Source organism: Corylus avellana, chromosome 6, assembly GCF_965113065.1.
Source record: "Corylus avellana chromosome 6, dhCorAvel1.hap1.2, whole genome shotgun sequence".
In the NCBI taxonomy this organism is placed as follows: domain Eukaryota; kingdom Viridiplantae; phylum Streptophyta; class Magnoliopsida; order Fagales; family Betulaceae; genus Corylus; species Corylus avellana.
This window is the reverse complement of record NC_142495.1, coordinates 5,132,835-5,148,487: the sequence shown is the minus strand read 5'-3', so window position 1 is coordinate 5,148,487 and position 15,653 is coordinate 5,132,835. Positions and strand designations below refer to the sequence as shown.

The 15,653-nt window shown below is 34.7% G+C and overlaps 1 protein-coding gene across 2 annotated transcripts; it reads left to right on the top strand.

The window, feature by feature from the left end:
• The first annotated feature begins 8,061 nt into the window (after positions 1-8,061).
• On the top strand, positions 8,062-15,600 carry ADNT1 (adenine nucleotide transporter 1). 2 transcript variants are annotated; one of them, XM_059600927.2, is made up of 8 exons: positions 8,062-8,433; positions 9,562-9,610; positions 9,710-9,873; positions 10,377-10,414; positions 11,578-11,687; positions 11,962-12,075; positions 12,814-13,161; positions 15,188-15,600. In XM_059600927.2, the coding sequence occupies exons 1-8, from the start codon at positions 8,279-8,281 to the stop codon at positions 15,269-15,271; spliced, it is 1,062 nt and encodes a 353-aa protein (XP_059456910.1). In that variant the 5' UTR covers positions 8,062-8,278; the 3' UTR covers positions 15,272-15,600. The 2 variants fall into 2 exon arrangements, with proteins under 2 accessions (XP_059456910.1, XP_059456909.1); XM_059600926.2 differs by having other exon boundaries at positions 11,575-11,687.
• The last annotated feature ends 53 nt before the right edge of the window (positions 15,601-15,653 follow it).

Sequence of the window (15,653 nt, the reverse complement as noted above, 5' to 3'; positions counted from 1 at the left end):
GAGCCCACAGGTGAGGGAGAATGATAAAATATTGATTAACTAATTAAATTTATCTCTTCATATCAGCTTAGGCTTATGAGAAAAATGGTGTGTGTGTATATATATATATATGATTCTCTCTCGTTTAATGGTTTCAAGTTAATCTCCAAAGAATTTAGTAAACATTAGGACGGACATGGGTTTCTCCCGTAATGAAAACCCTTATTTCTAATTAGTGTAAGTCGGCTTGAGTCCTTAATGTCCTGATTGCTTCTCATATAAGCAAGCTAGAGGTACAGAAAGAGAGATGGTGGTCCAAAATTCACTTCTCAAAGACAAGGAATTAGTCCGAAAATTGGGTTGGTCGTGATGGGATGCTATAATTAGCACTACTAATCTATTTGAGTTAAAAACTATGCAATGAGTTGATTGGTAGTGAACATATTTTTATCGGAATCGTGGCATATATAAAAGGTCCAAAATATGCAGATTATAGTGTCGGATTATGATCACATTATCGGCTCTAAAGTTCTTCTAGACCTTTTTAAAGTGCCAGAAAAGAGTCCAATTAGCAATGTAATGGTAAGGTTGATTATTCTTAATTAGCACAAAATCTTGATCTGTCAATTAAATAACTTTAGTTAATTGCACTTTGTCCTATTTGTTTTGCTCATAATTAATGACTGGACTTTTACTATAAACACAAGCATGCATGCATTAAACCTAAAGAAAAAAGTGTGCGACATTTGTCTTTTTGGCCAAAGCTTATGTTTTTCCACGTGTGCGATTATGCTTAATTAGGTGGTTAATTAGTCTAATAATGACCAGTAATCATTGAGTCAGATGCATCTCATTTCAACACCTTAATAAGCACAGGGTAAATTAATGAACCAAAATCGTCCATTAGGATCTGTAATTCTTTTTTATGACAGATTAATGCTTTCTAATGTAATCCAAACAACTTTTGTCTGTCAAGATTCCCGTTTGTTTTCAGCCTTTTTTACAAGGAATCCACGTCATTGTTGCTTCATAGTTCATCGTCTTCATGCATTGTACCAAGATATTTACTATTAACCTATTTAAGTTAATTTCTTTTTTTTTTTAGGGGTAAAAAAATTACTTTTGAAGGTCCATCGATCCTACAAAAAAAAAAAATAATAAAATAGAATTTTAAGTTATTTTTAAAATTTTGAAGGACTAGTACCCCAAGACCATGAGTACGTGTTTTTGCCCCCCTGTGGGGTCCTACGTCTGAAAAACAAAATATTTGCTGTGATTATATATAGGAGGTTAATCTGCTGGTGACGGTAATTAAAGATAATTGAGTGATAAGCATCATTTCAACACTTCTAATCACTTAATTACCATAGGGTAAATGAACTAATGCTTTCTAATTAAAGTATCCAAAAACACTTTTATTTTGTTTGTCAAATGACAATATTCCGTTTGTTTTTAGCCTTTTTTTTTTTTACCAAGATTACTTATCATTGTTACTTCATAGTTCATTGTCTTCATTCATGGCCCCGTTATATTTACTATTGAATTATTTTATTGTTAAAAGAAATTTTTGAAAAGTATTTTCAGTTTGTGTTTTGACAAGTACTTTCCAATGAGTAAAAATTAAAAAGTATTGTCTATAAGGTCCACATCTAAACAAATAAAGGCTCGTTTGGCAACACATTTTATACCAAATTTTTGCTTTTTTGCAAAAGAAACAAAAATGTCCATGGTTTTATTTGCCACTTAGTTCTTGAAGGAGACTTTCATTATGTATTGTCCATGGTTTTATTTGCCACTACAAGCCGAGCTGCTAGTAGCTTTTTTACTTGGATCCCCTTTCGCACCATGGACAGGCTCTGCCTTGAATCCTATTAAGGAAAGTGTTTTTTGTTTTATTGATTTTTTTTTCCCCTATATATATAGAGCAAGAAATACTACTAAAGTGTTCATCTCTTAACATTCTCTTTGTTCCTTTGCTTTTTGTCTTTGCTTTTCTTTTCTTTTCTTTTTTTTCTTTTTTTTAAAAAAATAAGTATATGTAAATGTGTCACATAGACAATAGACAATAATCAAGGGGCACTAACATTTGGAGTTTGGGGTGCAAAAATAAAAAATTTAAAAGTAAAATTCAAATTTTTTTTTTGGGTGCAAAAATAAAAAATTTAAAAGTAAAATTCAAATTTTTTTAAAAAAATTTAAAAACCTTTTTTAAAATTTTTGGGAGCCCACCCCCCTCCCCCGCGCGCGCGCGATAATAATGCTAGAGATTGACACTTGTTAATGATGAGTAGCATATATATATATATATATATATATATATATATATATGAGAACCCATACTATCATATCTATCCTGATAACACCTATTTTGCAGCCTCCAATTACTATGTGACACATCATCAATTTAAGAAAAATGTAAAAAATAAAAGTGAAAACAATCAAACCAAATCAGAGAAAAAAAAACTCGTAGCCAGCAAAACCTAGGCCAGACCCACGGTGTGGGTACAACAAGACCCACGCGGGTCTGGCCGGCGGTAAACGCTTCAAATCCCACCAGCCGTGACCCGTCTCAAAACCCGTTTTTAATGCCCCAAAACCTGTTTCTAATACCTCAAAACCTATTTATAATGCCTAAAAGCCTGTTTATAATGCCCAAAACCTGTTTCTAATGCCTCAAAACTTGTTTTTTTTATTTAAAACTTAAACCTAGAGATAAAAAGTTAACCCTTTAGGGATTTTATCTCTCTAAAATCTAGTGTATTTTGGTCAAACTTATTTTTGTATACTTTTTATGTTTTTGCTTATGATTGGGGGCTGAAAATAAGTGTTATCAAGATGGTTATATATATATATGTTTCGAATCATGGGCTTTGGTGGACAACAATGACTCTTAAGTCTAACCTGGCATGAGAGCTGCGGTCCAATTGATTGTTTGACAGACATGTTTACATATAAGCATTTATTTCTGGCCCAAAAAATAATGTCATTTACCCAGTTTATTTTCTGGCCCGTTTTGGTTAAAAGAAAAAATTAGGCCTGTGAGAATATGAACATCACATAACCTAGCCCATTAAGAACCTCTTCTGGTAATATCCCATAAAAGACCAAAGAAATGAACAGATAAACCAATGATATGTTTTATGTTTTTGTTTAGTTTAACACAATGACCATCTCCCAATCTAGATTGCTCGTGTCAATTAATTATGGTCTGCTAAGTGCTAACAAGTTTACACAAAACTCATTAATCCAATGTTATTTCTTTAGTTAAATCTTTTTTTTTTCTTTTAGGAGTTAAATCTTTAAATAAATAAACGAGTAGCAATTTTTGTGGTTGGGACAATTGAAAAGGCAATATCTTGGTTGATTACTATTTTTTGAAACAAGTTCAAAGGGGACCCCAAGTAATATTAGGTAATAGAAAAATGACATAAATTTCTTAAAAAAAAAAAAAAATTCGAAAGTTTCAGGCGGGAGCCAACTAATGATTGAGAACGACATAGACTATTTTTATAATAGTAATTAGTAACGCTAATTATTCTATACCTTGTCTTGTCGGATCATTAAAGAAATAAAATTTTTTTTTTTTTTTTTTGAAATGAGAAATAAAGTGTTTTATGATGTATAAAGCATGAGGTAGATCTTTACATTTTAATAATAATTTTCAAATATGAATTGAAATGGCTTTTCTGAATCATTGATGCAAATGACCTAATCGTTAGAGTATTCTCAGCAGCTTTCAATTGATTTTTTCTGTATAAAACTATTTTTTGCTTTCCTATTTAAATATACACCATAATAAATTCTCTTAACCTTTTCTCGTATGATTAAAATAATATTTTTTCTTTATTCTAAAAACATTTTTCTTTTCTTTCCATCTCCCTCATCTCCGTTTTCTCGCTATCAAACCACATATCTCCCCCTGACTTCTTCACTCTACCTTTCCATCTGATGAAGCTTCTTTCCTTTTTTAGTTTTTTTGGGTCTCACAGACCTTGGCCTCCAAAAGAATAAGTTCACCGGAATCTTGTTGCATAACTCACTGGAACCAAATTATTTTTGAATGCCAGTTAGTGGGTGGATGTCCCCAGTCCCACGAACCATCATCTTCAGCAAATTTCAGTGCCATCGAATACCATTGAATCTCATCGAGTGCCGGCAGTGCCGAGTCAGAGTGCTACCACTCAGTGACGGAATTAGGGGACCTGAGTAGGCCATTGCCCCACCCCACCCCCCACCCCCCCCCCCCCCCCCCCCCCCCCAAATTCCTGAGAAAAAATATTTTGGGTAGTAAAAAAAAAAAATTATTTAAAGCCTATTGGCCCGTGCCCAAAACAAATTTTGACCCCCAATTCCTCAGAAAAAAATAAATAAATAAATAGGTAGTAAAATATATATATAAAGCCAATTGGCCCCTCCCTTGCCCAAAATTTTTTTTGGCCACTCCCCCTCTCCCCTACTTTCCCTTCTCTTCGTATACCTTGGTCCCCAATCAAACTTTTTAATTCCATCCCTGCTACATTGCACGAGGAAAGCCCTTGTAGGCAGAGACGAAGGGAGGGGGGAACTGGCTGGGGCCATGGTCCGCCCCCCCCCCCCCCCCCCCCCCACTTTCTCAAAAGAGATATTTTAAGGTGTGAAAAAAAAAATATTATATTGGTCCCCCCAAAATAAATTGATAGGTCCCGGTCCCCCCAACTCTCCTCCACCGGTTGATTCTTACTTCTTAGGTTAATCTTGGAGTTTTCTTTTGGTTAATTTTTCTATTGTTTGACTTGAAAATTTGGTTAAGAATCTGAAAAGTTGATTTTTTATTTTTTATTTTTTCCTTCATAGATTGGATGTCGGCTTAGAAACTTGGAAATTTCTGTTGCTACTTGGAAATTTCTGTGTTTTTTGTTGTTGTTATTTTCTTTTATGTATGTATGTAAATCTTGGATCTTTTCTTTGTAAAGATTTCTGGTTCTTGATTTGGTATGGCCGTATGAGAATTTTTTATGGGTTTTATTTTGATGGGTTTTTATAACTAATACCATTGAGAAATCTCTAGTTTATCTTTGAGTTTTTGTTCTACCCATTGAATTTCAAGTTTGAAATCATAATGATTAGGTCCGAATTTTGGGAAATTTTAGTAAGAAGCTAAATTCCTAAAATTAACTAGGGGCTTTTGTGTGTAGTTAATTTCTATGCATGATTTAAGATCTGGGTTGTTGGATTAATGGGTTTAAAGCTTTAATTTCTCTATTGTTTATAGTATGGACATAAACCCTAATTTGTATAGTATGAATTAAATTATGGCTTTTGATATGTGAACACTAAGATTGCTAATTGGATGTGTTAATTACATTTAAAGCGTTAATTAACTCTAAACTTTCATCAGTTCAATGGAAATTGATGCCCATGAGGTTTAGGTTCTAATATGTTATATTATAATCATATTGATTATTGTATGTGAATATGAGTATTATAAATTTGGGGTAAGTTGCTAGATCAATGGAATAGGAAGAGAATAATAATTATAGGGTTAAAGTGTAATGTTTAACTTAGAGTCTATGTGATGATTATATTATTCATGTGAGTTTGTTCATTGTTAACCTACACATATTTTTTCTTTATTTTCTAAAGACTCAAAATGATCATGTAAATTTATTTGTAGATGATGAGAAAATTAAATACAATACTTGACTATTTCAAAAGAAAAAATGCATAAAGTTTATTGGAGTTTGATCTTGGATTGTATGTCACTTATGAGAATATCATGTTAATCAATGAGGTGCAAAATAACTCAATGCAGGTCGCACTTTTTGAGGTTAGTACTCTAAGCTCAATTTCTAATCTAAGTGGTCTTGTAATTTGGATATTATGGTTATTAAATATTGAGAATATTGTTTGTTAGAATTTAAACATTTAATTGGAGAGTATGACACAATTCTAAGCTCAATTCCTCATTGTATTTAAGTACCAATGATTAAAAAAAAAAAAAAATTGCTTTGATTCCCTCCCATAAAACTTCCTGGCTCCATCCTTGCTTGCAGGGATGATTGAGTACTTTTGCTGTTCATTTGGTGAGGTGTGAGAGAGAGAAAGAGAGGTGAGTGAGAGAGAGACGTGAGACGTGAGATATGAGAGGAGATAGGAGAAAGAGTGTGACGCTTTTTAGGATTATAATAATTTGTTGAATCGCTTGCACTGTAGTGATCCTAATGTCAAAGAGAGATTGATGGAGTCTGTTAGAGGTGACATTTTATGATTTTTTTGACATTTTCTTTAAACTAATAGAAAGAAACTACATATAAGAATTCTATTGTGAAAGATCTAAATCGCGAGTCCGAGTAAAAAGGGAGATGAGGATAAGCTCAGAGACTTGATTGGAGCGTTGGCGGAGGATGCCTCCATCTCCATCCTTACTTTCTTTTGATTCAATGCAATCATTTGAACCTCCTAATTGGGGCGAGATAATTGGAGGAAAGAATTAAAGAGTTATTATTATTATTATTTTTTGTTATAAAGTTTATTTTAAGCCAAATGGAAAAATGTTACAATTTGAACAATTGGCAGAAATTTTAGCAAAACCACGTGGCAGCTTTAACAATTTCTAAACATACGATAATTGAAGAGAGTCACGCCATCACTTACGGAGGAAAAGAAACCGAATGGTCCGTTGAACCAATGGGATTGTTTAGCATTGGACTTTGTTTGTTTAGTGGCATAGATCTATAGCAAGATTTGATTAATGTGAAGAAAAAAAAAAGTTTGATAGGAAAAAGTAAAATTTTTTTTATTAAAATAATAATAATAACTTATTAATGTAATATAAAAAGTAAAATTGTTAAGAGTTGAGTTTTTTTTTTTTTTTTTTTTTTGGGACATGATCGTACCTAGTGAGCTTTGTTTCACATTACCCAATTGAGGTACCTGTCGCTGTTGGTGAGTTCCCAAGAGTTGAATTTAAGATAATAGTAATGAACATTTTTTGGTTGGCAAACAAACCCAATATGAAAAATGAACCGCGAAACGCCGTCAAATGATTTAGGTTTCCGTTATAGACCTGGGACACGGAAACACACGGTACGATTAGGTGCCTCCTGTTCGAAATATTTTAAGCGTTTGATCGACGGTGTCCATGTCAATTGACATGCGTCTGACACCTTTCCATTTATAAGTATTCATTTTATTTATTTTTCATTGTTTTATATTTTTTGTAATTCAGTGCCAAATATTTCAAGTAATCTTGTAATCAGCCAATTTACGTAGCCAAAATATTCGAGTAAGATGATAGTAAAAGGGCCAATGATTGTTAGGAGGGATGGAACATTCATAAATAAGGATTAAAAAAATAAAATACAAAAGGTCATAGCTTTTTCGGTCAAATCAAATATAAACCAAATTCACACTTTCTAAAACTTGGCTAGAGTGGTGAATATGAAATTGATGCTTCTTTTGTTTTATTTTATTTTATTTACTCTTTATAAATATTATAAATGCAATCTTCTATTGTCTCTTCTTTGGTTGTAAAAGACAAGAAAATTCCTTTAAAAAAAAAATGACTAGAAAATTTTAAAGATAATTTTTTTTTTTAAAAAAAAAAAAATTTGAAGATACCCAAAGATATACCAACAAGTTTTGTAGATAAAATCCCTTGTTATCATATCGTATCAAATATTAATCACTAAAATTTAGGAATTATCCATATTTTATCATCTATTATTATTATTATTATTATTTCATTAAATACAAAAAAAAAAAAAAAACCATCAAAAGTACAAAAAAAACAAAATTTATAGAATAGTCTCATTTGCTAGGACCAATATCTCATTGATCGAACAAAACCAAACCATCAAGGGTGGTGGTTCAATGGCTTATTATCTACGCCCCTTTTATGCGGTTCTCAACAAGTAGGTACTACTATGGTCACGTCCAGATAAGCTTACCATTTTTGCTAAAAAAAAAAAAAAAAAAAAAAAGAACAAAACCAAACAAAACCAAACCCCAACGTGACTCACCAAACACAGAGAGCGCGTGGCGCATGCTCACCCAATAAACAAACGCCGTAACATAATAGCAATTGCATAGTGAAGCCCTCACTTTCTGCTCTCAGAGCCGTCGCTACCACACTCTGCGACTGCACAGAGAAATGCGAAAGGCTTGCCTTTTGATATAATCGCTGGAGATCCCAACCGATTGATCGTCGCGAAACTTTGAGATCGAGCGCGAAGACGACGTAGGGTTCCCGACGAGGACTTCTTCTTCTTTCGCTCTTTATTTTTCCAAGGGTTTTTTTTTGTTTGTCCTTCTCCTCGCAATGGCTTCGGAGGACGTGAAGACGAGCGAATCGGCGGTGTCGACGATCGTGAATCTGGCGGAAGAGGCGAAGCTGGCGAGAGAGGGCGTGAGGGCTCAGAGCTACGCTTTCAGTATTTGCAAGTCTCTGTTCGCGGGTGGAGTTGCCGGAGCAGTGTGAGTTGTATTTTCCTTTGCCTTTTCTTTCATATGATATCTTTTTTAAAAATGGAATTTCTTTTGTGGTCTGTTTGTTTACTGAAAAAATCAAAGTTACGTATTTATTTATTTATTCATTAGATACTCATTTATGTACTCATTTGACTATGGAAATAGTAATCCCTGGTAAAGTTTCCCGGGCACTTTTCCTTGTTTTCTTTGTTTTTGGACATTTTGGTTGCTGTGAGAGGGTGTGTGATCAAAATTTAAAAATTGAACCTTTAATGTCTGGTTGTTGCAAGAGAAAAAAGGAAAAGAAAAGAGACTTTTTTTTTTCCTCCCATTAGAAGCCTCGTATGATAGGAACTAGAATGAAGTAGGAGAATTAACTGAATCTAAGATTTTGATTGGTTACTGAGAATGTGGGAGAAGAAATAAGCGAGGATTGAATCTTAGTTGTTGTTGTCATATTGGACCTCAGAGAGAAAGGAGCCTGTTAGGCTCATACAACTATCCTATAATTTATATAAAGCATATGAAATAAGGTCTACTAGTCTCTGCTTTGTTGCTATGTGGTTGTCATTTTTCTTGTCTTTACGAAGTAATTGACTGTTTGCTTGAAGACTTGAAATTTTTGTGTTGTGAATGTGTTTATTGCTAGAGTTAAGCATGTGTTACGTAGTTGTTTTCATCAATTGTATACATGATGGCTTGGAAAATTTATATAGTGTACTGAAATGATGCAATCTACATGTTTGACTTTTTAGAATATGAATCTTTTATACCAAATAAACAGTGAAGGGAAAATTTTGTTAAGGATTTTGTTACCCACTCTGTAAATTTGGTTGCTTTCTAACTTTTCCATGGACCGTGTGATTTTCCATAGGAAGTGACCCGAAAACTGTGTTTCCTACAGGGCGGAGGATTAATTATTCAACTTTTATAAAATTGAGCTGCCTTGGCAGTCTATAGCATCACTAAGTTTTAATTTGCTGCAGTGTAAATTTCTAGTACTAGTTTATATTGTTCTTATTGGCATTTCTGATTGGTAACTACAAGAACATGCTATGCATTCCTTTCCAATTCCTGTATCCGTGGTACTGCCTTTTTTATTTTACAGACCGAAAAGTTTTCATGTCTATGCAGGTCACGCACAGCCGTTGCTCCTTTGGAAAGGTTGAAAATATTGCTACAGGTTGGTTTATATTCAGTTATTCAAGCTTGTTTACAAATGCACAGACACACTGATAAATATCAAATCAATGATGCGTTAATTAGCTCTGGCAATATACAGGTCCAGAATCCCCATAACATAAAATATAATGGAACAATGCAAGGCTTGAAATACATATGGAGAACTGAGGGTTTTCGTGGAATGTTCAAAGGAAATGGTACTAACTGTGCACGTATTGTACCAAACTCTGCGATCAAGTTCTTCAGCTATGAGCACGCTTCAAAGTAAAGTTTTCTGCACAAACTCTATGTTGAATTGATTACCTTGGTATGTAGTTTATGATTTTGATTGTGTTATTGGCTTTTGGTTTGGGGCCCAGTTTTTAAAATTTTATTTTGTATTGTTGGCAAAATGGGTGAAACATAGATTCTTTAGCCAAACTGAATTTGTTGGGAAGCATGGTCTGTTGAGTTTGGTTGATGGTGCTGTTGATTGTGAACATGTAGCTGTCATAAGTTGCTGGTTATATTCGCTATGCCAAATCACATCAAACTATTTGAAATAATGATAACATGAGATGAACTATACTACCATTTCAGTTTTAATGATGAGTCAGAGTAATATAATCATGAGCATGTTTAAACCTTTTCTCATTAATGTATGTCTGGGAAAGAAGAGAGAGTCATGCTTCCACCTATCTACTGTACGTAACTATTTTAGTTATGTATACTTTGTTGTATTAGTGGAGACAATTGATTAATATTTTTGCCTTATTATTATCTGACAGGAGAATCTTGCATCTATATCAGCAGCAAACTGGCAATGGTATGTCCACTAATACAATATTTTTTTACTTATCAAAAAAAAAAAAAAAAAAAAAAACTGGCAATGGTATGTCCATCTTTGCCATCATTTTTGTCAACCTGATGGGTTATTAATTGTTTATCCCTAAACTAGACACATTGGGAGACTTTGTTTTAACATAATGATTTGTCTCCCCTTTCTTTTTGTCGGGTGGCCGAGTGCCTGGTAAAAGAACTATGAGATGGGTCCTCTTCACTTCTTCATGGTCATGTAATAAATCAATAAAGAAAATTAAGGCATAAAAGAAATCCCGTTTAGCATCATTTTAAATTTTATAATGCATTGGCTTACTAAATGTGAGAAGTGCTTCAGAGCTGTTGCCTGCAAGGGCTTCTAAAACTGTGTACTTTGTTATGGCTTAGCTGTGAATTATACTTTAGACATATTATGTGTAAATTATGCCAGGATAAATTTTATCAAATAATACTAATAATAATTATGCCAGGATAAATGAAGAATGAAACCGGTTGTTCTCTCTTTTTTTTTTCCTCTGCTTATATTGTTTGGTTTTTTTTTTTGGCTCTTTTGGTTTTTCATCTTTCACTTGCAAAGTGCTTTGGAACCTCTGCTGCTGCTTTGCTGTAATTAAAATTTTCTAATTGCTAAACTAGTTTTATGAGTCTTTTCTGGTATCATTTACGTTGACATGGTTGTTCATGCTTTGTCGTCTAGTGTTGCTGCTTTCAATTTACCTGTGCAATTTTAGCAATTTTCATGTTGCCTAATTGGTTAAGTTACCATGTGATGTGCATTGCTACTACACAACATTTGGGTTATTTTTTGCCACATTTTAATTAGGTTAAATTAGGTCATGTCAATGTTTTTATCTCAAATAGATGGTAATAGAACTCGTGTTTCCTTTTTATACTGTCATGAGTCTTTTATGTGTCCACCTTTACTAAATGTATTGAGACAGCTTGCTTTCCATATGCTTCTAATATTAGAAATTGGAACTGATGAATTTATCCTTACAGCTTACACATGAACTTCATTAGTAAGGCATGATTGTAAACTAACTCAGATGAACTTCATTTTGTGTGTCCTAGGATTCAGAAATGGATAGATGGCACTTGATGGAGGACATATGAGTTATCTAATGCACTTTCTTGTTATTCCTGCAGAAGATGCTGAGCTCACTCCTCTTTTGCGTCTTGGGGCTGGGGCATTTGCTGGAATAATGGGCATGTCTGCAACTTACCCAATGGACATGGTACGAGGCAGGCTAACTGTACAGGTACTTGGTCTTCTAACCCCAATCCATTTTATTTTTCTCTATCTCTAAGATGGAAGCTGCTAGGATCATCAATATCTATACTAAGCGGCAAAAAGAGATTTACAGCTGTGGTTTAGTTCTTTAGAGGAAATTTTTTGTTAGTTTATTTATCAAGATAAATGGAAATTCATTTCATTTAAGGTACCCTTCTTTTGGTGATTAGTAGGGATTATGGTATCATGCATAGGTAATTAGCATTTAAGTATCAAATTTTTCATGGGTCTTATATTTGCAGACAGATAAGTCTCCTTACCGGTACAGAGGAATTTTACATGCTCTATCAACTGTGTTGCGGGAAGAAGGCCCACGGGCTTTGTACAAGGGCTGGGTTCCTTCTGTTATTGGAGTTGTAAGTATTTTTTCGTTCATATTTTGGGCTGTTACTTTGGACCAGATAACTACAACCAGGATGACTGCATATACTTGTTCTTGATCCTTGAGGATAGAACCAGCAAAAAGAAAAACCAAAATGTCTGCCGGTTTAATAATATCTTCATCTACTACTTGGCTACAGTCCTGGTTGATTTGACAATTGTGTAAACATTATACTTGTGGAGATTTTTTGCCTCTACCAATGATTGTATTATATTTTCTTCAAAAGAAAAATATTGGCTGAAGAAACTTTTGGCCTTAACATGAACAAGTATACCTTGAGTTTGGTTATCTTGATTGATTACTATTTTAGCTTTCTAATAGGGCCTCGTATCTTCTAAATCTCAAAGTTATCAACAGTTCCCCCAACTGTTTTCCTATTCTTTTGTTTTTGTTTTTTTTTTTGTTTTTTGTTTTTTGTTTTTTTTCTTTTGGGGGGTATGGATTTTTGTATTGAGTTGTTATTTATGGGATAATTGTCAAAACTCACTCTGGTCTAGATTTTCTTCGGCTGTTGAGAGGTGACCGGGGAAGATGAAATTTAATGAAGGGAGAGGAAATTCAAATATTGGATACATATTCTTGTTCCCTTCGCTGCTTGTGCTTAATACTAACTAATCATATTCTTTTTAGTGCTTTTAATTTATATTTCCAGATTTTTGTGTAACCTTGGGAAGATACTTTCTCTAAACACGATATGCGGTTATGTTTGCAGATTCCTTATGCGGGTCTCAACTTTGGTGTGTATGAATCTTTAAAGGCTTGGTTGATTAAAACTAAACCGTATGGACTAGTTAGTGATGACTCTGAGTTGAGTGTGCCAACAAAGCTTGCATGTGGGGCTGCTGCTGGAACTGTTGGACAAACTGTTGCTTATCCTCTTGATGTTATACGTCGACGAATGCAGATGTTGGGATGGAATAATGCTGCCTCTGTTGTCACTGGTGATGGGAGGAGCAAGGTCCAACTCGAATATACCGGTATGATTGACGTATTCAGGAAAACTGTTCGGCATGAGGGCTTTGGGGCATTGTACAAGGGTTTGATCCCCAATTCTGTGAAGGTCAGTCTCCTATTACCTGCGATCTATGTTTTAAGAAATTTTGGAATAACCTTAGGTCAAACTGGTTTGACACTTTCAAGTAGAACTCTGGATCACCAAATTGAAATGTTAACTCACCTGGCTAATTGGTCACTATTCCTGACACTGAATGATTGTGGCACTACAAAAATGGAGAAATATCGAGATTCAGGACTAAAAATCCACTTGCCAGAAGGGAGGGAAAAGAGAGACTCTAAATCCTCCTAGAAATTTCTGTGTCGTCGTGAACTTTTATTTGGCTGGCAAGCCAAGTATCCATCGTGTATGGGTTATGCATAAAAATAATGGGTTGTTTTAGAGGTTTTGAACTGTTTGATAGGGTTTTAGAGATTTAGAGTTTGGGTGCTCCGGAAATTCCTCAAATTTTATTTTTTATTTTTTTTGACATGTCCGCACAAGAGGGGGGAATAGAGATTCAAACTAGTGACCTCCACTTCATAAAGTGTGGTCCTAGCCGATTGAGCTACCTCTTGGGGACAAAACCTTCTAGTCTTACAGATTGTGGCCCATGGGATGCCCAACATAATGTGCATCTAGATGTGGGCCCTGAAGTGCCGGGATATATACCTTTTATGGAGGCATTTATTCTTTGTAGCCTCGAATTTGGGTCCTAGTACTCGTAGAGTAGTTGTGTAAAACTTTATGATTAATGTTTAGAGTTCAAAGTGAAAGGCGTTTTTATGTTGAGGTCAGTCGTTGTGCCTCAAACTGTAATAGTATAATAGTATGGATATCAGAACGATAGGTAAGTGAGAATTTTATTAGAATAAGGATTAAAATCTGATATGTTAATTTGAGGTAGCCAGGCCTCCAATACGATAGCACCAAGCAAAGAAGGTTTTCCATGTCATTCTCAGCCTCTCGGACTCTTTAAATAGACTTCAGAACAAATCCCCTTACAAACTGGACCTGACTTCTGAATTTAAACATCCCACAACAATGGGCTTTGATTAATCAAAAAATTGAATTTAAATGGCCTAAAAGTTGTGTGTTGACCAACAGTAACTGGTAGTGAACGGGGCCCAACTCTTCAAAATTCGTTTAGGTCAATTTAAATGTGCCTGTCCGCATGGCATGCGTCACTCATGCAATGAGCCACGCCCCCAGCAGTTCATTTCTCTTTGATGCCACCTATCTTTTCCACACGTCCATCATTCAGCCATGTTTTGAAAACCCTAATTGATCCCAGCCGTTGATCTTTCCTTCAACTGATCTAAACTGATATTGTAAAGGAAAGATCAACGGCTGGGATCAATTAGGGTTTTCAAATCACGGTTGAGTGATGGACGCGTGGCAAGGGTATGTGGGCGTCAAAAGAGAAATTAAATGTTGGGGGTGTAGCTCACTACATGAGTGATGCAGCTTTTTATGCATTAACCAGGACCCGCGTCACCTACCTTTCCCATGTGTCCATCATTCAACCATGCTTTGAAAACCCTAATTGATCCCAACAGTTGGTCTCCACCGGCTCCCTTTGCAGGGGTGGAGGGTAGATATCTATTCCCTTCTTTTTTTTTTTTGTTGCCATAATTGCTTATATATGATATGGTGATATGGATCTTGATACATGTGGCATATTTTATTGATCTGATGTGGACAAAATGACAGTGGCAGATTCTTTGTTACAAAAATTTGACAGATTGAACTTATTTGTTATAGGGCAAAATCTCAGCCCCTTATTGTTGAAATTAAAAACTTGGATCCTTATTTGTCATAGGTGTAAAACCCAGACCCTTATGGGACAATTACCCAATTTCTCTAAAATTTGGTTTCACCTTGAGGCTTGGATTTCTTCCAATTTCCCTTTTTGCTGTCTCCTCAGATGTGCCATAAACTTTTTGCCTTTCAAATCAAGTTATTTAAATGTTGCTGATAAAGATTCAAATCTTTTAGTTGGTTTATCAAATTGATATTCACTTATTAAGCTTAATGAACATATCTTTCTCCGCATTAGGGCATTGTTTGATGTGCTGTCTATCTTGTTCAGGTAGTTCCATCTATAGCAATTGCATTTGTGACATACGAGACGTTGAAGGACATTATGGGAGTTGAGATCAAAATCTCTGACTGAAGTGTGGGGAACTTCGTGATAATTATTGAACAATTGTGCTATTTTTGTAGGCAAGGGGGGTAGAGAGAGGTAAACTAGGGATAGTTTATTCCTTCTGGTTTCTCCAAGAATGAGTTAGAAGCACGTTTGAGCCTGTGTTTATATATTGTTTTCCCTTGTTTTCGGTTTTCCTATCAATGTTTCCTTATGAACATGCTGTAGCTTTCAGCTTCTCATTGATATTCTGTGTCAATAAATGTTTCGACAATGCAATAACGCATTTGCATGCCTTTCTAGCAGAGCTAAGAAAGCTTTTTCTGAGTATATTTGCTGTGATATGTGTTCCTGAACTCCCTCTCTCCCAGTAAATCAGTTGTTTAATTAGAGATGGAGATGATTCATG